Source organism: Orbicella franksi, chromosome 4 (genome assembly GCF_964199315.1).
Source record: "Orbicella franksi chromosome 4, jaOrbFran1.1, whole genome shotgun sequence".
Classification (NCBI taxonomy): Eukaryota; Metazoa; Cnidaria; class Anthozoa; order Scleractinia; family Merulinidae; genus Orbicella; species Orbicella franksi.
The window spans coordinates 4,834,245-4,857,212 of NC_138148.1; the positions used below are offsets into that span (position 1 = coordinate 4,834,245).

At 39.0% G+C, this 22,968-nt stretch overlaps 2 protein-coding genes across 3 annotated transcripts in view; both read left to right on the forward strand.

Moving 5' to 3' along the window:
• The window catches only part of LOC145484217 (TNF receptor-associated factor 6-like), a 204,127-nt gene extending 193,332 nt beyond the window's left edge, over window positions 1-10,795 (forward strand). Inside the window, exons 6-8 of the mRNA XM_081462853.1 lie at window positions 1,352-1,435; window positions 2,162-2,239; window positions 4,368-10,795. Of these exons, the coding sequence (XP_081318979.1) occupies window positions 1,352-1,435; window positions 2,162-2,239; window positions 4,368-5,597 (1,392 nt within the window). The 3' untranslated portion in view covers window positions 5,598-10,795. The remainder of the gene's footprint in view (window positions 1-1,351; window positions 1,436-2,161; window positions 2,240-4,367) is intronic.
• LOC145484214 (TNF receptor-associated factor 5-like) overlaps window positions 1-22,968 on the forward strand; it is an 82,652-nt gene that overhangs the window by 20,456 nt on the left and 39,228 nt on the right. The window contains exons 1-5 of one of the 2 annotated variants that reach the window (XM_081462849.1): window positions 14,075-14,628; window positions 20,375-20,429; window positions 21,282-21,383; window positions 21,754-21,918; window positions 22,664-22,713. In XM_081462849.1, the coding sequence (XP_081318975.1) occupies window positions 14,459-14,628; window positions 20,375-20,429; window positions 21,282-21,383; window positions 21,754-21,918; window positions 22,664-22,713 (542 nt within the window). In that variant the 5' untranslated portion in view covers window positions 14,075-14,458. Of the gene's footprint in view, window positions 1-14,074; window positions 14,629-20,374; window positions 20,430-21,281; window positions 21,384-21,753; window positions 21,919-22,663; window positions 22,714-22,968 lie in introns of those variants that run through there. The other variant, XM_081462850.1, reaches the window with a different exon arrangement.

A 22,968-nucleotide genomic window follows, 5' to 3' on the forward strand; every position in this document is an offset into this window, starting at 1 on the left:
TACAAACGTGTACAAAAGTAGTCAGTCTTAACGTCAAACTCTGTTCATCTTTCAACTGCATATACATACAATCATTATGCAATTAGTTGGGTCAGTCGTAACTTCAACTTAAAGTACTCTTTCTGCGCCTAAACTCGGTACAGTAACATTCGTTTCGTTATTAAGTGTCATTTCTATTTTTGACTGAAGTAATTCAGCAGTGTTTTTCGAGGCCTCTTCTCACTCACTTGACTGTACGTGAGCACGACGCTTTGACCTCTTTCTTGTACTACCAGTGCTGTTACGCATGAACTCTTCTGAAACCGCCAGGTCGTAGACGTTTGAACTTGCACGTGACGGCGAGGTCAGTGGAGCAGCCCTGTCCAGCGGCGTAATGAACAAGCTTCTTTCGTTGTCGCTTTCTGACGCTGTCCCAGCCTGTGTCCCTCCTGTCTCTTGTTGTGATCCTGTAGGCAAAGGTCCAAGGTCGTCTTTGGTTGGCAAGGCCTCGAAGACGGATTTTACCAAATGCTGGTGTCCCCTGTCTAATAGACCAAGGGAGACGCACGTGCGCCTTCGCTCCTCCAAGGCCTCTTTAGAGCCAAACGTGCCATGGTTTTTGTGGTGGTTCTGCAGCTTATCTTCCAATACTTCCCGCTATGCCCCCAAGAAATTTCTCGTCGGGGGATGTTGGGTAAAGTGCAAGCGCCTTATGCAGTCCTGCGACTCTTTTTCCGTCTCCTTCAGCCATGCACCCTCGAAGGCTTTCCGGGTCATGCCTGTAAAAGGCTAACTGTTCTACCTCCCGCCAGTAGGTATTTTAGACCTATTATGTTCATTCGAGATATTTCTTTCTTTCAGTTTAAGTGGCATGCTTGAGAACTAACTGGGTTTAGCTATAGCTGGGTGCATCGACCACTATAAACATTCAACAACAAAGGACATTAAGAATTTTTTACCATGAATCTCGTTTGATTCGTTCATGCGCAAAAAACTCTTTAATAACTTCAGCTTACTAGCATAGCCCAAACTAAACCATTCTTGTTAAGTTTCTATTGTATTCTATTATCTTAGGGGCTAAAAACACGGATCTTGTTTAGACTCGAAAAGTCCACAGCAGGAGCTTTCGCTGTACCTTCTAGGGTATTGAGCGGAAAAAATGTGACAGAAGTTTTGTTTTTTTAAGAATTAGTACCTCTTAGGGGTGAAAAACATTTCAAGCCACGCCCACAAAACAGGATCTTGGTACCTCTTAGAGAGGTTCTTTTCAAAATTTCCGATGAGCACCCTTGTCATTTTTATATGGGAGTCTCCGACGGGTGTTTTGGTAGGGGAAATTCACGAATCTTGCGGTGTTTCGTTTTAATTGCAGGAACTGCAGGGTCATCTTGAAACATGTCAACGCTTCCCAGTGAGGTGTCCTAACAACTGCGAAGCAGTAATTTCTCGAGGAATGGTGAGTCACCTCAGTACTCCTTCTTGTCCTCTCGTCGGCAATTATTAGAATCTCAGTTTTCGCCTTTCGTTTATGAGTAACTGTATAGATGTGTCAATAAACACTTTTTCTCCCCATGTAAGTGACAACAACAAATTATTATTAACTGCTTTAAAATATGAACATGCAGTAGCAGAGCAAGTGAACAAAGTTACACTTTGTTCCTCTGCTGTGCCGCATTTACTAATCCCCATGTGACAGTAAAGATCACTGTGCCGTCGTCACATGAGAAGGTTCTGGATAGATTTTTAACAAACTATCTGATAGCTTTCGTCTTAGGAGACCAACAAATATGAAAGCAGGGAATATGAGCTAGGGTGAACGATGCGGCTTCATTGAGATGATTTGCTTACTATATGGAAGCCATTAGAAGATTGAAGAACCTATTTATTAATTAGTAAAATTCTGTTATTATGCTAACGCAAATACTTCAATCTGATTGGATGAGTTACTCGTATACTATCAGCCATTCGTGTGCAGTGGCTAGAGGTCTTCCACATAACGGCAACTTTTTCTAGTTCTCTAATGTTTCGAGGTAGATTTTTTAAATTTTACATTTAGCTTTCACGCCTTTCATGAGCTCATATTCCAATTGTTTATCAGTATTATTGTGAAAAAGATGTCAGTACCGCAATCTTAAGTGTAAACGGCGTCAACCAAATGTGCTCAGGCCATGTTCTCTTGCAGGTTTCAAATCACATTAAAGACTATTGCCCCTTAACCAAAATCCCGTGTCCATATGCGTGGATGGGCTGCCGCACAGAGGTAAAATGTTTTGGCTATAACAAGAAGCGACACCGCGTTTGTCAAGGCACTGACAAACATTGAGTGGTCTCCTCTATAAACGGATTTGCGGTACCTTTTACCTTTTTAGCCAGTGTGTGTTATACTTCATGACCTATATTCGAGGTTCACCATGCGAGAAAGAGATTCTCTCTTTTTATGCTCGGCGATCGGGAGACGAGAGGGAACAGGAACAAACACCCCTTCGTCTCACACAGAGTACAAATGGAAGGGAATCTTTTTCTCACAGGTTATCGACGGTAAGGATCACTGTTAAATGTTTGCGAAGTAGACTAGTGTTTGAGACTGCTATTTGAATTCTTTGAAAAGGTTCGCAAAATCGGATCTGGAAGTACACGCCCTTGTAACAGACTAGCTTTTCAAAGGAACTTTTCTTTGAAGGCATTTGGCGCGGATTTTTGTTGATGAACCTGTATCGGTTGAACATGCAAACTGTTAAATAGCGGTCACTAATATTGCGATTGTAGAAAAAGAGACTTTGGTGAATGACCAAATAGTTTTAACCAGATTTTCTTTTTTTTTTTTCTCATTTTAAATGAATTTTACATTTTCTTAAACAGTTAAGATGACACTTGTTTTTGTTGTTGTTGTTGTTATTATTATTGTTGTTCACGATGTTGCCTAGCATCTTTCATTTCTCAGGCCGTGGTTTTTCAGGTCGCTCAGTGAGAACCGGAAATCCCGTGAAAACAGTTACTTTTCCAACTCACTTAAAGCTAAGTGAGTCGGCAAACCTCAATGTAATTCTCATTAAATTTAAGCCACCAAACCAGGTACCTGGCAATAACATTCGGCCAATGAGGAGTCGCTTGCGGTTATTTATCTGACAAGGCTGTCAAATCGGAAATACAACAGCTACTCGCTTCTCCGCTGGAATCGCGCGTCTCATGTTCGTGTCTCATCGAACCAACTAACCAGATTGCAACGTTTGCCTCGAGATACGGAAATGTTCGCACCGAATGTTATCTGCGTACTGGTTTTAAACCATGTCCTCAAAGCAGAACTGTGGCCTTTCATGAGCACTCACGCGATTTTCCTTCTCTCCGGATCAGTGATGAAAGACCATGAAAATAGGGCAGACATATTTTGCAGGCTGCAGGTTGCAGGTTGCAGGTTGAAAAATGAACTTTTGAGTCTCAGTTTTCTACATAGAACTCCGGATAGCCTACATAGCACTCCAGTGAGCCTTGATCAGTTTAGGTTGCTTGCGGTTAGCCTTTATATTGGAGTTTATTCAACTTCAATTGGATTAAACAGCTCACTTCAACCTGCAACCTGCAATTAACCTGCAACATATACCAGCCGATAAAAATATGCCTCCGTTACTCTTCCCCTGCCTCTAAGTGCAAGCAATCCAAGCCTTTGCTGAAATCAGTTCCTTCGTCGGACACAAACTAAGTGCATAAGACAACAATTATAAGAAGAGGAACGCAAACACAAGCTTCCTTTGGATCTCCCGCCATAATATTCAAATTGATTTATTTGCGATCGCGCTCTGCTCAAATTACCTAAATGAAATGCAATCTTACTTGTGAAAACTCTTCTCATTTTTAAGCCGCTTAACGGAGTCTGTAAACAGAACACCTTCAGGAATGTCAAGCGAGACAACGGTTGTCGTGAAAACAAGGCCTCAGTTTCTGAGGTTTTTATCAGTCTCAGTTTTATATATTTATCTGTTCCTTCAACTGTTAGAGCCGGAAAAATGTTCATACCTTTGTGGTTAAATTAAGTTTTGTGTTATGCTGTGTTTGTTACAACAGAGCCTCCATCCTTGTTATGGAACTGATTCACTTTCTTTTGCAAACTATTTAAAATAAAGGATTCTTTTGTCGTTACGTGACCAACGTTTCTCTGTTTCGGACTTCCTAGTTCCATGTTTATCTTCTTACCTTTTTGTTATTTTTGTCTTTGAACTTGGTTTTCACTCCGACCGATCGCCCGATCTAAAATCAGAAAATCTTTTAACGCTAAAAGAAGAAAAACCGAGCATGGCTTAAAAGGGAGGGAAACGTTGCAAGTATAATAGGTATGAAGCAGTAGCTTTGTTCTTGTGGAGGAAATAGTTTAAATTATAGCATTTTATATTCAGGTGCAGAGAGATGAACTCGAATCACATCTTGAATGTGCAACTAAAAGTCACCTCGATTTGGCGTGCGGTGAGTTAAGGGACACCCAGGAAAATGTAAAAGGGAAGATCACACATTTTGACAGACTTGAAGAGAGGGTAAATATCTTAGACGAGCAACTTGATAAAGCAACTGATATTCAACACCAGCATCAATACGAAGTAGATTCCCTGCAACAGCAACACCAACGGAGGGTTGATCAGCTTGAACAAAAAGTAAAAACTTGCCAACAGGAACACCAACGGAGGGTTGATCAGCTTGAACAAAAAGTAAAAACTTGCCAAACAAATCTAGAGCAGAAAATAAGTATGGAGCGCAAAATATTTTTAGTTTGTTTGGTGTTGGGACTGGTGTTTTTAACGTTTTACTTGACGAAACTTGAAGATAGAGTGCAGAAGAAACTAGAAGAAAAATTGAGTGTTATTCAGAACCTGCATGAAAAGAATTTGGGAATGGTAAAGAAGGAACTTGAAGATAGATTCCAGAAGAAACTAGATGACAAAGTAAGTGTTATTCAGCGCCTGCAGAAAGAGAATGTGGGTATGGTAAAGAAGGATCTTGAAGATAGATTCCGGAAGAAACTAGATGACAAAGTACGTGTTCTTCAGCGCCTGCAGAGAGAGAGTGTGGGTATGGTAAAGAAGGAACTTGATGACAAATTTAATTCGTTTAACACTGACCTTAGCAATAAACTATTGATATTAGAGGTGGATACAGAGAAATCCCGCATTTTTATATGGAAGATAACAAGCTTTGAAGACAAATTGAGGCAAGGAAAAAACAATGAAAAGATGGACATTGACAGCGATCCGTTTTACGCCTTTGGCTACAGATTGATGCTAAACATGTACCCAAATGGCAATGGCGCTGGAGAGCACACTCATCTCTCCATATTTATTTGTATAATGAAAGGTGAATATGACGCCATATTACCCTGGGGGTTCTCAAAGCGAGTAACAATTACGTTAATCGATCAGCAAGATGATCCAAATCAACGACGAAACGTTGTTTATGGATTTACTGCAGACCCAACTCAAAAACGCTTTAAAAAGCCTGTAGAACATGATACCGGTTCATGCTTTGGATTCCCACAATTTGTATCACATAATGACGTCAGGACAAAAAGCTTTGTTGTTGACGACACCTTATTCATTAAAGTTCAAGTAGATTCATCGTCATGGCTTCAGCGTTAACCTTATACACGTTAAAGGCTGCCAGTGGTGTGGTTTGTCTATGTTCTTGGAAAAGGATGTTTTCGTGGTGACCGTACTTTGATAACAAGAGCAATAACTTAATTTACCCATACATTTATAATTTTACAAATATATAAATATATGTGTGACTGAATTCATGAAAACCGTGTTAAAGACTTTCCACCAAAATAGCCGTATGCACTTTGATTTCACACCTCCAAAAAGCCTCAGTTAAATTCACTCCAAACGATGAGGAAAAAAAAACAAAAAAATAGAGAGAGGATAGCAAGAAAAGGGAGATAAGAGAGTGGAGGAAAAAATATAATGGACTGACATTCCTTTTAATTCTTATATCGTCTACTTTGGAGAGAGTCTCTGGCAAGAAAAAACGCGCTTGATTTCTTAAACACCGTTTTCATAAATCCAGACATATATCTGAGCGATTTCGCAAAAAATGCCCTCTAGGATTTTGCCTGAATCCGCGCACAGCCCGGATCCAGGCTAAGGCAGCGACCTTAAACCCAGGGGAGACTCCGTCAAGGCTAGGCTGGGGACGTTGTTCAGGCACTGGCCTACCTGCTGGTGGTTTGCTGGTGGCCAGCTGTCAAAAACAGGGGGTAGGGGAGGGTGTCTTGTACTGACACCTCCACCTAGCTAGACTTATTTGAGTTTTCAGTGTTAAATAACCTTAATATTGACTGTGTTTCTGGGTATTTTACTCAGTTGTTTAACCTTGTTTGAGGGTTCTGTGTTGAGATGGCACCCTGCTGGAGTGGTCCATGCCAAGTGCATGCGTAACGGGCCAATCCCCTAACCACGGGGGTGGTCAGAGGATTTCTGACCCCTGGGGCTGTATTTGAGTCAATGCGGGCATGTTTCTGCCAACACGGTCAAAATTGTTAAGGGGCAAAAGGCATCCCACAGGACAAGGGGCCACAGGTATTGCATATTAAGGCCAGCGTTGAGGCAATTTGGTTTCCTGAAGCATTTTTGGTCTCGATAATCTTGAGGGCAAAAGGCCCCTGGCAGGCACCCCAAACGACAAGGGGCCACTGGTCTTGCATGTTTAGGCCAAAAATGAGACAATTTGGCTTCCTGGAGCATTTTTGGGGTTGATATCCGAGCGATTTCGCAAAAACATGCCCGCCAGATTGGCTAAGGCGGCGACCTTAAACCCAGGGGGAGCTCCGTTAGGGCCAGGCTGGGGACATTGCCCAGGCACTGGCCAACCTGCTGGTGGTTTGCTGGGGGCCAGCTGTCAAAAGCAACGTGTAGGGGTAGGTGTCTTGTATTGACACCTCCACTTAGCTAGACTTAATTGAGTTTTCAGTGTTAAATAACCTTGATATTGACTGTGCTTCTGGGTATTTTAATCAGTTCTTGAACCTTGTTTGAGGGTTCTGTGTTGACATGGCACCCTGCTGGAGTGGTCCATGCCACGTGCATGCGTGACGGGCCAATCCCCCTAGCCAGGGGGCGGGGGGGGGGGGGGTGTCAGAGGATTTCTGGCCGGTGGGACTGTCTTCGAGTCAATGCGGGCATTTTTTTTGCGAATACGTACGGTCAGATATATATTATTCTAAAGAAAGGTGAATATGACGTTATATTACCCTGTGGGTTCTCAAAGCCAGTAATCTTTATGTTAATCTTTCAGATAATCCAAATTGACGACAAAACATTGTTTTGGGGTTTACTACAGACTCAAAGAGTAAAGCTTTCGAAAAGCCTATAGAACATGAGGCCCGTTTAGGGTATGGATTCCCACAATCTGTAACACATAATGATCTCAGGACAGGACGCTTTGTTGTTGACGACACCTGGCTCATTGAAGTTAAAGTAGATTCACCACCAAGAAGATTCGTTTTCGTGGTGACAGTATTTTGACAGGCAACTTTGGAATTTTCTTGTTTTTATCAATAAAATTTACTTTTATGCTGTTCAGGTTATTTCATTGTTAGGACTTTTTAGTCCATTGATTTTAACTAGCTTTGAGTCGATTTCTTTTTTTGAAAATAAAAAAAAAGCAAGATGTCTGGATTTACGGACGTAAAAATTTTGGACGTTTCATTTTCGTATCTCGAGCAGTGTGTCAACTAAAATTCACTCCAAAAAAAAGAGCTGCGAAGCTGCTTTAAAGTTTTAAATTGTACTCTAAATATTTCGGATGCTTAAAATGTTCGGAAGGTTTTATTTTCGAACACTGTTTTTGTCCAAAAATAAAACAACAAGAAACCCAATTTAGATCCCCACTTTTTTTAGCGCTGTGCTTTTAACTATGTTATTGACTTTTAATTTAAATTATTGATCTGGCAAATTTTAATTATGGACCTCAAGAACTGGTTAGCTGATCCTTTAGAGTCAGTTAGAATTGTTTCCCCTCTATTCGATTCGAACTCATCCTAGTTCTCAAGTGAAAATACTAATATTTAAAGATGATTTCTAGTTCGTATTACACACTCTCGAGAGCTGGAGTTTGTTTACGATTCTTGTATTGACTCATGCAAGACGTCACAAACTGTAACATTTCGAAACTAGTTACATGAAGTGAATTCAAAGTTTCATGTCTCAACCGTCATTATGGATGCGAAGTTTTGTGCTTCGTTCAGTTTCTGACAACACTTGATTAAACGACTTCATAGCTGTAAAAATCCAAGAAACTGCTGGAAAAAGAATTTAAGATACCTCAAAGATAAGGTAAGCGGTTCGTAACGAATAACATCGATTCGCACGAGTGAGACTTACGGACATTGGGGTGCTGAGAGTGTGCAATACGGACTGGGAATCATCTTTAAGGAACAGAAGTCGAATCTTTACGAATTCGTAGTTTAATAAATTTTGCAATATTTTCTCTACTTTGTAATGTGAATAAAACCCGAATGACGTAGTTTTAGTCTTTTACAACTGCAGCTATAGAAGTATACATTTACATAATTATCAAGTTTAACACTTTACGGCATGCATTAATTCTGATGAACTTGTCATATTACTTTGTGAAGTTTGGTGATGATAGTGAAGTAAATGGGAGATTTAAACAGTGGGTAAATATAATCGTCTGTAGATATAAATGTATTAATTAAAGAAATGTACACACCAAAATTGAGCATAAAATAAAAGATAGATGTTGATAATTGTTGTCATTATTTTAATTTACCGATGAATCAGTTAACTAGCGTACAATTTGGGTGACCGTTACCAGGATGAATCATGCATAGTAGAATTTAAAAACGTTTTCTGGCTAAAAATCTTATACAAATGCTAGCTTTCGGTTGCCTAGCCTTCAGTTTAGGCAGTCGAAAGCTCGTGTAACGATACTTTCAGCCAGAGAACGTTTTTTAATTCGCTAACGTACAATTGTTGTAGCTCAAGCACATTAAATAATGAAATGATTGATTGATTGATTGATTGATTGATTGATTGATTGATTGATATATTGGTTGATTGATTGTATAAACATGGGGGAGAGGGAATGTCTTTGCACGGGCTTGACAAGGTTGTCTTGTGAGCGGTTGACCATTCACAAACAGCCACTCACTTAGGTATATAACTACTCCAGTCATTTTTGACCATCAACACAAGCTGCATAAAGAATCCGCAAAACACGGAATGAGAAAAGATGTGAGATATTTATGCAATGGTTAACAATTTAAAAGAAGTTGATGCTTTAAAGGAAATCCCGGGAGTTCATACAATAGCATGGAATAATTCCAAAAACTTTTATGTATCATTGAGATATATGTCCGAATAGCTTTTTACATAGCATGTCACTCCCGCGCTTTCAGCGTTCCTATTGCTGACCGATGACTGTTGTGAATATTATAATAGAATCAGTTTCCATCTTATTTTATATGATCTCTTTAGTTCACTGCTATTTATTTAAAGAGGTGCGTTATGTTGAATTGGCCTACACGGCAACGTTTGAATTTTATCTTTTGCCCCTCCGGAAAACAGCGAAGAAACAGTTGGCTCAGACCTAATCAAACTGAAAAATGCTGCATGGATCTTAATTTTCACAAAGCGGTATAAAACATATAAAAAATAAAATAAGCTTTCTAAGAGAAACACTCACTACCGTTATCAACCTAATTCTCAGGGATTCTCTTCTTTTCCTCCTCCTCCTCCCTCTCAGTCGCTCTTGGAGCTATATGAAGAGAGATCCTAGAAACGAGGTTGTACAGTTATTATGAAAATTGGCGGCTAATAAATAAAACGTGGATGGCGAGAATAAGAACCCAGATCGCGTGAGAAATGTGGAAACGTAGGCTCTCAGAATGACCCGATCATGTGGTATAACATAACATATGCTGAGCCTCAAGGGACAAACAAACTGAAGTCGGAAACTCGCACCAGTCAAACTCGGATTTGTCTGCTCTAAATGCCCCATGCCACCGCGCAGCTTCTGACTCAACATGGCTGATTTTGCGCCACATGACTAGGTCGTGAAAAAGGTATATTATTCTCATTATTTACTGTTACAAGGTTCAGCAAACAACTCTGGGAGACGTTCTATATGGCACTTACGAGGAGGCCTGTCCTACCTTTTCTCTCAGGGGAGGGGGGAGGAGGTGTTGAAAATCACATGCCACCCGGCCCCTCCCCTCTTCTACTCTAGACAACTTTAAGATTACGCAATTACTTTTCCTAAGGAGGCGTACTCCAGGCTCGTGGACAGGTTCCAATATGTTCAAAGGGCGACAGCACTATCTAAGGTGCAGCTAACTAAGATGTTAGTTGTCTGAAAGACTTGACTCACAAGAAAAAAAAAAAAGCATTTTCATTCTCACACGGATGAAAGAAATTCAAAGGTAATTTTAGAATTGAAGCTTGGGGGAAAATGGACATTGATCCAGGTACACAGCTTTCAAATTTCATTTGTGTTACATAATGGTACATATATTATGCAAACATACAATTCATTACGATAAAACAAAAGGAAAATAACGTCAAAAATCCATGAGATCTGTGTCCAATAATCACTTGAAACTATGGCAAGATAATTATTGGATGACGTTGAGCAAAATATCGTGATTTGTCAGTGACGTGCAGATCAATTACTTCGGCTGAAGGAAATAATTGATCTGCGAGACATTACAAATCGTGATATTTTGCGAAAACCGAGTTCAATAGACGTTTTATCATTCGTCACCAAGCTTGTTTCATATTTTTATTAAATCCATTTTAAAATCACTGGTTATCCTTGCAATCTGATCGGCTCTCAGTACTGCGATTTATTTACGAGTCGCACTATTTTTTGCTCTAAATGGCATCTTTTTCTCAGCCAATGAGAATGGGAGAGTAAAACAAAACAACCAATCAGATTTCAAGGTTAGTATAAAGTAATCAATAAAATTTCAGGAAAATGAAAGGCAAAAAGCGATTGTGTGCAGAATTTTGCAACTACTATTGCCAAAACTTTGTTGTCATTGTTGTTTTTTTCCAAAAAAATTTACGAATTTAATTAATTACAGTTTCTGAATTAAGATTATGAGCTCCTTCAAACTGAAGACCTACTTTAATGGGTTTCCAACTTTCAGTGTTTATTTTGACGAATATTTTGGTGATTTTTCTTCAAGGTCTGGCAGTCGTCTGCTCAAGATCCGTATGATACCGAGTCCAGTAAACCATAAACAAACGAAAACCACGCAACTACAAATCCAGAGCCATCTCAAGAAGGTAGATGGTTTCCGGTATAGTTTCAAACGAAGCAACACAAGAGCTCAACTCTGTCGCTGTGAATAATCTTAGTCAAAATATGCCACACTACACAAAACAGTTAATGAACGAACGTTTTACGAAGCTGGTGCCAGTCCCGCCATCTTGAAAATATCTTAAAACAAATGGCGCCGCAAGAACTTGACAAGGTCCTCAGTATTGAGTTCTACGCCGAGGTCACAAAAAAAGGAGATGATAACGTGCTGGACTCCCTTAAAATCATGCCATTAAACGGTATTTAAAAGAAAAAAAAAAACGTACTATCCACTGGGCATCGCGCAGCGTTACAAAGGATGCACCTTCAAATTCCTTCTCCAAAGACGACGGAAAGTCTCAGAAGAAAGGAAAGCCTTCCATCATTGATTCAGGCGCGAGAATTGAACTTTTATGCATGGAAGTACACAATTTTCGTTCTGACTTTAGAACGACTTGTTTCTTTGTCATGCTCGAATGAGTTTTCGTCACATGACATCGTTTTGCATACTAAATGAGACGTAAAGGCGTTCCTGGTTCCGCTATTTTCAACAAACCGGCTACTGGAACAATACACCATAATCTAGAATTTAAGGCGATAAAATTGTACGATTTCAAAATGGATCTAATAAACTGGAAATGGAACTTCGTGTCGTGCAATTTTGGTCGTTCGATTTTTAAATCACGCGTATGATTTCAGACCTAACAATATACAAGCAACAATTTTGCAGTCTGATTGGCTGAGAACATGTCAATTAATCCCAAATCAGTGATCTGTGCAATTTTACCAGTGCAAAAAAGTGAAATTGAGTGCAAAAGGGTGAAATTGAGTGCAAAACGGGGAAATTAAAAATGATTGACAGCTCCGACAAAATTGAGCTGGGACAAACAAAATGCCGGACAAAAATAAGATTAAGATTGAAACTCTTTACCTAAATTTTAATCCCATGGTAAAAGATGTCCAGCAGTAGCAATTAAATGAGAGAATGAAAGATGCGAATGCAGCCATAACACTACTGGAAAAATTACCTGAAAAAGATTTAGGCTCTGAACGGGATTCGAACCCACGACCTTTGCGTTACCGGTGCAATGCTCTACCAACTGAGCTATCAAAGCCACATGAGAGCGGTCGTGTGTGAGTTCGGCCCTATATGTTCAGTGGACGTAATACTCGGCTCACCGTATGAATTCCATGGTAATAGATGTCCAGGTCATTTTTCCAGTAGTGTTATGGCTGCATTCACAATACACAATATATCCCATCTGTACCACTGAATACTCGAGGTCGTGATTTACGCAAGGTTTAGTTTGACCCCAGGAAACTTTCACTTTCAACATGGCGGAAGCTCCCAGAAATCGGCTACCTTTGGGCTATGACGAGGACTTTGTGAGTACAGTTGAAGATGATTTCTAGTGCTTGATACGTCATTTGCCGCTCAAGGAACCGTTTTTAACAAGATGCGGTCACAGGTTTTGTAACGAATGCCTCGAGGAACATTTTTTACCACCTCTTAGGCTTCAATGTCCTTTGATCTAATATATGTAGAGCTTTCGTTACAGGCGTCGTTATTTCTATTAGTGGAGCAAGCATAAGCTTAAGAACAAGACAAGATAGAAGCGATCTTGTTCATTCGGTGCTTACTGTTGTGTTTTCCAGCTGTTTGTTTGGATTGTTATGCTTATGATTAAGTATGCGTGCTTCTGTTTGATTCGCCAATGAAAACTGGGCTTACTTAGGTTACTATAACATATTTTAACTTCTTGTAATTGTCTTTCCCGATTTCGTTACGTTAAGAGAAGAGAGGAAGCTATTCAGTGGGGAGATATGAATTGGATAAAAACATTCATCCGTGAGTCTGTCTGTGTTCAGTCTCGCGGCTTATGGAAATGTAACCGTGAGCTCATTGAAGGGTATCAAGATGAGATGATAATTGACGTCCAGCTTTCTGCTTCACTAGATGGCAGAAGTGGTTTGAATGCTAATGTTCAGTTAGCTATGATAGTGGTTGTTAGTGAAAGCAATTAATCGGGCATGAAGCAGTTAAACTGGATTTACTTTTACAAAGGATATCTCCTAACGACTTTTCTTACATCTAGATCTTTTAATAAGTTTGGCCATCCCCCCCTTTTTTTTTTTTTTTTTCGTTTATTGTCGAATGCGTTTTCTGATTTTGGGTTGGTCGGTCGGAAAAGGAAAAAAAAAAAATAAAAAAATAAAATAAAATTGGAAAAGGAGTCTGGAGCTACGAGGCCCGGTACCTCAGCATAATATCCGTAGAGCCTGGAAACAACAAGGTGTGGTTACAAAGTCAACATCGCGGCAATGGCGGAAGGAAAAAGTCGACGCCGTTGTTAAAATCAAACGAGAACAGGGAAAAACTAAAAATCTGTAGGGCCATTTGGGCCAATTGTCTCATTTTAGCCTAAACAGCTTACATCAGAGAAATATCTCATTTGGCCCAGCTGGCTCAAATCACACAACCGTCTCATTTGGCCCAACCAGTTCAAGCCGCACAACTGTCTCATTTGGCCCATTAGAGGCTCAATTCACACAACTGTCTCATTTGAAATACATTTGAAAAACTCAGAAATACGGAAACATGTGATTTCGTCCTGTGGTTGTTAAAATCAAACGAGAACAGGGAAAAACTAAAAATCTGTAAGGCAAAAAATTGCTTATGTTTCAGATTAAAGTGACAATTGTTTGAAATAATGTGTCATTGCCTTCATTGCCTTCTGCGTAACTTTTTTTTTTTTTTTTTTTTTTGAAAACGCGAAAATCTAGGTCGGTCGGACGATGCTAAACAGAGAAAAAAAGGGGGTGGCCTTTGCTGGGACCAAACGGAATGTGGGGGAGGAGGAGCTTTGGAGACGCTGGCCCTGTATCTCTTAAGTATTAAAGTCATAAAAGGAAACAAGAAAATTTAAATTGTGAATTGCTAATGCACTACACGGAATTAGCGCTATATAAACGTTACATCCGTTTTTAACAATAGCAAAGCGTCAATTCTTTTTCGTGCAAAAACCTACCACTTGAGCCGCATATTTATTCTGTATTATTTAAACCAATCAGCCTGTTCGTATGAATGGGCCAATTAGCAAGGGTGTTATTTCAGCCTTAGCAAGGTTAGTGGAGAAGGCCCTGGGGACGAAGCTAGTTTTCACTTTCAATTTACAACATGGTGGAAGCTCCAGGAATTCCGCTACCTTCGGGTTATGGCGAGGACTTTGTCGATGCACTTGAAGACGAGAATCTCTGTGTGATATGTTATTTGCCGCTTAAGAAGCCTGTTCTGACAAGATGTGGCCACAGGTTTTGTAAAGAATGCCTCGAGGAACATTTCAGAAGGTGCGGCTTAGTTTACGTTGTTAGACTACAGTGTCATTTAGATTTTAACATCTGAATGATTTTCGCAAGGCCTAGTTTCCATTCGCTGCGCAAGAATAAGCTTAAGCACAAGAAAAAGTCCTTGCAAACACTAGGATATGCAGGTGGAAACACAGGGATCAAACTGTTTTTAATTCAATGCTTGCGCTTGCGTTTCTCAGCTGCTGCAGTTGTTCAGGACTCGTGTGCTTCCGATTCACAATAGAAACGCTTATGTTTGCATCACGACCGGGCTTACCAAGAGCTAGCTTACTATATTATAACTGAACCCCTTACAGTTTGCATCGCCGATATAAATTTGATCAACAGACTGATCTAGAGTTGCCGGCTATTCAATTGGCTGAGAAATGATGGGATATCCAGTCCTTGTTTTATGCAAATGTTTCCATTTGTTGCGATCTCGATCAAGCGTAACAAGATCATATCGTGTATGGCTTTTGCTTTATACGACACTTTTTCCTTACATTTAGCATCAGTTATCGATTAAGTTCTTTAATTGCTTCTGGAAAATTTATTTAACAAACAAAATGACGGCGAAAGCGGAAGCATGACTAATTTTACACGTTGGTAGAATTGATTTTGTTTCGTTTTCTCAGAAACGAAACGGTGTTGTTTTCAGTTCAGCGGGTGAACTATTTACATAGTGGAGGTAATATCCAATCAGAGTAAAGTTCAAAATTGACCCAATGTCAATGTAAATACGGCGGTAAAATTTTCGCCAAATTCGCTGCATCGCAACAAAATGTGGCATTTGCAACATTTCAATTGTTGCCTTGTACGAAAATAGAGTTTTACTATTGAAACTCTCGTTTCTCGTTATTATATTACACACATATACAAGAAAAAAACAAACTGGATTTCTAATCAGATAGTTATAGTCAAAAGGAAGTATGTTTTTGAGGTACAGACACCGGTACACCACGCAATTTGTCCACCAATACGATATTTTAAGACGATGGAAGCAGTTAGTATTGTTTAGTTTTGTTTTGTTTCAGAGTGATTTATTGATATAGTGAGTATGAATGTTATCGGGCTAACGCTTGTAATTCAAAAGGTCAACATGTTCAGCAAAAATAACTTTTGAAACTAGATTTAATTTCGTGCCACGGAAATAAAAATACCAAACATATAGAAATAACTGGCGACTTAAATGGTTCTAAGTCAGAATGAAACAATGCAAATTAATGCTTATTTCGTAGTCTCATATTAAACAATTATTGAATGAGGTTTTTGTGATATCACAAAAACCGAATCTAACAAGTGTTTTATTATACATTGAACGAAAAAGATGAGAGTCATGTTTTTGCTTCTTCACTGACGGCAAGCAACATAAAGCGTGCGAACTTGACGTGATAACCCGCGACCTTAGGTGTCCTTGACATGATTATTGTATAATCTGCAGAGATGATGTCACAGGCGCTGATTTCGAAAATTCACTGTACGCTTTCGGCAATCAGAAAAGAGATAGTGAGTTCAATAATACCTGGAACTTACCAAAAAAACACGATACAATACAATACTGGTTTAATGCGAATACACACTTAGCTGTGGTGGTGCACTACAATAGTTCACCAGCTAGTTTACAGGTATATCACTAGAAAACAAATATTAAAATATAATGAACATGGAGTGACCAAAATTGGCTAAAAAAGCTAAAATAACGAAAAAAACAACAACAACAAAAAAAAAAACAGTTCAGACTTCCGTTACATATGCACAAGCCTAAAATTGATTGATAAATCGACAGAATAATTAACCATATATACACCGCACTATGAAAGTCCTGTCAAATCTAGTTTGTTAATACTATGAACTTAATGTAATATTTGTTTCAATTTGTTTCTTATTTCAATTTCAGCTAGAAATTGAAATATTCACCTTAAGTCGGGATTCCTCGACATGATTCTAAAACGCTCTGCTGGCAAAACGCCATCGACAGCGGATAAGATTGAATTGAACGTTTAGCACCGTTATATCTTTCTTTTGTATTTCTTTACAAGGTGTAAACAAAAAACGTGATAAATGGTGGGAAAACTGGTCACGTGGCGATATCCGCTACCGTTTGCCCGTTTCCGGCTAGCCTGCTAGAGTATCTGTTTTTTTTTTTAAGATCAGAAAAACGGGATGCTCTTACGGGCTAGTTTTTGGCACCTTGTCAGGTATTTCGTCAGTTTGTGCTTGATATCGAGTGTGCCGTGTACTCTGTCTTTTTTCGCTAGCGTCCAATTTCAGGCAGTTAAAAAACAGCGATTCGACAGGGCAGACAAGGGAAGTTCAAATAAGTATAACTCGTTGGATACTTTTGTTCTAATGACTATTTCAGCATATTTAGAGAGACTCTTTGTATAGTGTCAACACACACCCATCAGATAATTTACTCATTTATGTCCTTTTCCTCCACCCCAAAAGAACACACTCCAGTGCTGCCTTGCATGAGCTCTGTTTACTGGGCTACTATAAAACACATCAAATGATTGGGCTAATATGGGCCTTTGCCCATAGCCGCTTTTATTCAAACATCAAATTTCCTTAACAATCTTTCATAAGAATTTTGGCCCAGTAAAGGTGTGGCACTAAAAACGAATACACTAAAACATACTTGAACGGAACTTACACCTCAGACTAACAGGGACGCAATGAGGAGAAGCACATGGCTTGGTAGCTCATGTGATCTACGCGAAACCCTTATACAGGGGGGTCGACTGAATTGTACTAATATCTCCCCTGCCGGTCCCAGGCCCTTTCTGAATAAAACAATACACAAGCAGAGAAAGGGCATAAAAATCCTATTTCCAGGAAAATATCGTATTTCTTATTAATATTTGTACCTCACCGTATTTGTTTTATACAATTCACATTCCTACTCTTTTCACACATTTTTACTTTCCATTTGTATAGAAGCCTTACGCGGAATATTTTTCTTATCCCTGATGATGCCGTGGATCGCATCAAAAAAGTTTGGATTTTAAAGGATTTTAACATCAATTTCACAGTAGTTTCAGGCCTCATTTGAACTTTTGTCAGTGTTACTATTAAAATAAGTACATCTATAGAAAAATCTATTGGTTAACAAATTAAAAAATCCATTAAGAGAATATTCAATTTGTATTTTATTGGCGAAAAGCATATTTAATAATTAAATTCATACTCTCTCCTATTAAACTTACTATCAATTCCAGAGTTTGATACATGTAAGTAAGATAAGTTACTTTATTAAATCCATTTTGAAATCACTGGTTATCCTTGCAATCTGATTGGCTTTCAGCAGTACGATTTATTCACGAATCGCACTTTTTTTTGCTCTAAATCGCGTCTTTTTCTCAGCCAATGAGAATGGAACAGTAAAACAAAACAACCAATCAGATTTCAAGGTTAGTTTAAAGTAAGCAATAAAATTTGAGGAAAATAGAAGACAACAAGCCATTGTGTGGTGAATTTTGTGACAATTATTGCTAAAACTTTGTTGTTGTTGTTGTTGTTGTTGTGTTTCAAAACATTTGACGAATTTAATTAATTACAGTTTCTGAATGACGATTATGAGCTCCTTCAGGCTGAAGATCTACTTTACAGCGAGTTTCGAACATCCAGTGTCCATTTTGACGAATATTCTGGCGATATTTCTTCAGCATCTGCTCAACATCCTTCCAAGAAAACATAAACAAACGAAAACCACACAACAAATTCAGGTCCATCTCAAGAAGGTAGATGTTTCCAGGTTTCCGGTAGTTTCAAACGAAGCAATATAAGAGCTCAACTCTGTCGCTGTGAATGAACATACGTAGTCAAAATACGCCCCGCTCCACAAAACAGTGAATGAACGAACGTCTTCCGAAGCTGGTGCCCCGCCATCTTGAAAATATTTCGAAACAAACGACGCCGCAAGAACTTGACAAGGTCTTGAGTACTAAGTTCTACGCGAGGTCACAAAAAGAAACGGAGATACTAACGAGCAAGAATCCCTTAAAATCATGCAGAGTGCCTTCTCCAAAGACAACTAGAAGTCTCAGCCTCATCCACAGAAGAAAAGGAAGGGGAAGATAATTGAACTTTGATGCATGAAGTAGACTGTTTTCGTTCTGACTTCTGAACTGCTCGTTTCTTTGTTATGCTCGAATGAGTTTTCGTCACATGACATCGTTTTGCATACTAAATGAGATGTCAAGCCATTTCCGGTTCCGCTATTTTAACACCGGCTACTGAATCTAAAATTTAACGCCATAAAACTGTGCGATTTCAAAATGGATTTAATAAAGTGGCAAATGAACTTCGTGTCGTGCAATTTTGGTCTGAAATCATACTTAGGATTTCAAATCGAACTCGCGCTGCGCGCTCGTTCAATTTTGAAATCACGCGTATGATTTCCGACCAAATTGCACTCCACTTAGTTCAATTACCATTATAAATACGTGTGCACAACGTTTTTTCATGTTTTGATTTGGCAATCAAAAATTTAAATCCACGATCACTGTGCGCCGAATTCAGAAGGAATTTTAATTCCATAATTGAGGTCATTTACCGGAGAATTTCAAAAACAATAGGAATTAGCATGAATTGATCAAAGTAGTAGTAGTTGTTGTCGTTTTTGATAAAGATGACCTTTTACTGCAGAACGTTATCTTTCTTTGAGAACAAATTAAATTTAAACTGTGCGTTTCAAATACTATTTGCAAATCAAGGGGTGCAATATGAGACTGACCGTTTAATCAAGCATAGAAGTCTTGGTAACTGTTTTGATAATTGATTTATTTCGGACATCTCTCATCTTAAGGTCATTCCCCAGTGTTGCATGATTAGCGCGCGCGCATTAAAAAATGGCGGCTTTTCCTTTGCGGCTGGACCTCGCCATAGAGGTAAATCGTCATTTTCTCGAAAACGAGTACGGTGATCTATCATTTTTTTCTGTTGTGTTGAATTGAGTAATAAATTTCTCTATGTAAAATAAATATGGGCCAATTTTCAGTGTTGAGCAAGAAACAATCTTCGGAAACGTGAATTTAGCAAGCAATCGTGACTATAATCATGGTGCTGTTGTAAGGGTTTATATGGTATAAACAAGGTGCTGTTGCTCCTAAACGAACATGGGGACCCCTCATTTTTATTTCCAAATTTACATTCCTACAATGTAAACAGTCAATAGGCAAAGTTTGACAAAAATCTCAGTGCAGTTTCTATTTCAGTGGAATGACCTTAAGAGAAGATACTTTAAAAATTAAGCAATGGGAATATGATAATTGCGTAACACACTGGACAAATGGCAACAGAAAAGCATGTTTCTCTTATATCTCACACTTAAATTTCTCTTCAGTAAATGCCGTTACTGGGCACTGAAACTGATTGAATCTTAATACTTCGGGGTCCGGGCTTCACAGAAAAGCTTTCAGGGCTCCTGGCTTCTCATCTAAAAAAGATCAGGGCTCCGCGCTGTGAAATGAAGGGACTCCAGGCTCAGCAGCCAAAACGTTCGGGCTTTAGGGTTCCAGAGACGTCTCCCCCTTCCCCCCCCCCCCCCTTCCCTTACCCTATGTGCTTTAATTTGGGACCCTGCGAGAAGGATCTCTTAAGTCAGAAAAATGTAAGCGCGTACAAAATCTCCGTAGATAAAGCATAACAGTCTGAAAACAAGGAACTAGTAATTTGTAAGGTATCAATAGGAAGTAGGGCTGAGGGAATTACTTTGATTTTCTTCTTACCATTTTTTTTTTAACAGGCAAGTAGGCGAACCTTTAACTTGTCCCGCGGACAGGCAGACCTTGAACCGTGAGGTATATTAAATGCATTTTAATGTGCACAAGTCCATAACCATCGGTGTTTGTTTCATCGGAATAGGGCCCGTTAGAGTCTTTAACAAGGGACAGCGAATGGTAAACGCGAGACTTTGCTAGATGCTGAGACGAGCGTTTTCTTTGCAAGCCGTACCACACTTTGACGTTTTAAATTGCCACACGGAGACCATCTGGAATTGGAAATTCAACCATAACACTATACGTTATGATATCCTAAAACGCGCTCCCTGTTTTTTATTTCCAGCGCCAAAATGACGTGGTGGTACTTTTGGTGGAATTCAGACAATTAAGGAGAATTTCGGATTAACCTTTTCTTGCAAAATCGAAAGTTGCGTTATTAAAATTCAATATACTAAGTGCGGGAAGACGTTTATAAAAACAAACAAACAATCACGGGACTTCGAGACTTCCTCAGCCATGCAAAGAAATGAGATCGCGAGACGGCGTTGGGAGGAAATCGCGTGACTATGCCCATAACTGCTAAAAAACGACACTGCGAGCCCGTAAAATTTTGTGACACCCAGAGTTTTCGAGGGACCATTCCCCACCATTTGAACAGGATATATTACCGTAAACCCTTTGTTATAACTTCTCTCAACCCTTTCTTTAGACCGATCACTCTTCCTCCGAAAGGTTGTTGTTAGAAATTAGTTATTAATTATTTAATTGTAATCGCTAATTAATTTTTAAGTAATTATTCGTAATGATTGACCAATGTACATGCTTCCTTACATTCGGCGAAAGGGCACGTGTTCGAGCATAATTCAGAGTTCTTTATGAAATTGTACCATTCGATCCCTCAGTAGTCATAGACTTTCTGTTCCTTTTTAGGATATCTTTCCAGACAAAGCAACCGAGCGGAAGGTTCTATCGTTAATCATAAAATGTCCAAGTGATGGTTGTGAGTGGACTGGTGAATTAAGATATAAAGATGTACAGATTGTTTGTTAAATATCAGTGGAAGGAGAAATAGCATTATCAAATTCCAACAATAAATCTCCCTCCTGGAAGTCAACTCCCAACTCAGGTCGACATCACGATGAACTGAACATAAGGCTGAAAAAGCTCTTGAAAGTGTGAATTAGTAGCGTACATGCAAACTAGACGTTTTGAGCTTAGCCCGTCTTCAGCATGTGAAAAAAGCGCTTACGTACACGTACGCACGAAGTATAGAGTAGCGTACTGTGACATGCGTTTTCAAATGAATGATGGCTGAATTGTTTTAAATAACATAGACGGTGAAGAAGTGATCTATTGAAGCTAGGTAAACGATCTTAACCAAACCATGCTGGTTTTCCGACAGACTCACTTGACATCCTGCCCTTTTAGAGATGTTCCCTGCACCAATGAAAACTGTCAAGTTACATTGAAATGGAAAGACCTCGGTGAACACGTGAGTGTCACGTACCAGTGGAGTATTATACTGTGTGAATTCAGCGGTGAGCCACACCTAAAGTGTCAAATGGAGGTAACAATAAACTGATGAGAGCTATGCTTAAATAGATTGTAAAACTTTAACTAGATACAGTTTGAGCTGAATGATCTTGAAACCAGTCAGTATGCACTCAACAAATCTTCAAATTGGCTTCTTAATAAATAAAGGAATTATCATGATCAGTTCTTCTTCATTGGATTGCGTTAACTGTGTACTTCCCTACAAATCATTTATTGAATATAACTGGAAAATTAAAAATGATCACAGGTTGTCAGTATCCAAATACGGAAATACTCGTCTTAGTATATACCAAAATGATGTACAGTGCATTTATCGCGCCCTGATTGGCTCATCAAACTCGTGATCTGAATTGCTCTTCACTTCCACTCTAAGGGTTTGCCCCCTTTTTTTTTCATGTGGAGAAATTAGAATAAGCTCTTCATTTCGCAAATTTGTAAGATAGTTTTTCCAACCGATCATGAGTAAGAGTCGCTAAGAAAATCGCTAAAATATGGGCCAAAATGTTTGTTAACTATTGAGAAATGCGATGGTGACAAAAACATGAAACTCTCCATACTTTGGTATGTCAATATTTTTTTATTTATTTATTTTTATGTACTAAACACGTACAGTTAGTCAACTTCACTGCGGGAAACAACGCAAGGTTTTGCCATTTTCTGGAAAAAGAAATGTGATGCTTTTAGCCTACTGTACAAAAATTGTACACTCAGGTGATATTATAAGAATTGAGAGATATTGATTTCCTTTTTACTTTTAGGATCATGTCCGAGAAAAATGTAAGTTGCATCCATTACCCTGCCCATACAAGTGCGGCGCTATACTGAGAGACAAGGTGAGAGTGACGAATCTATGTCTTCTTTTAAACTCAATGACTAATTGCAACAGCACAACATAATCAGCAGCACCATTCTCATCCTCCTCTTCCTCCTCCTTACTTGTATTCTTAAATTTTATTTTCAACACAGGCCCACAAGCTTGCAGCTTTAATCCTTACCGTGTTTAAATTAAGTTTATTGTATTTGTATTGTGTTGCATTACAATGCATTGCATTGTATTGCATTT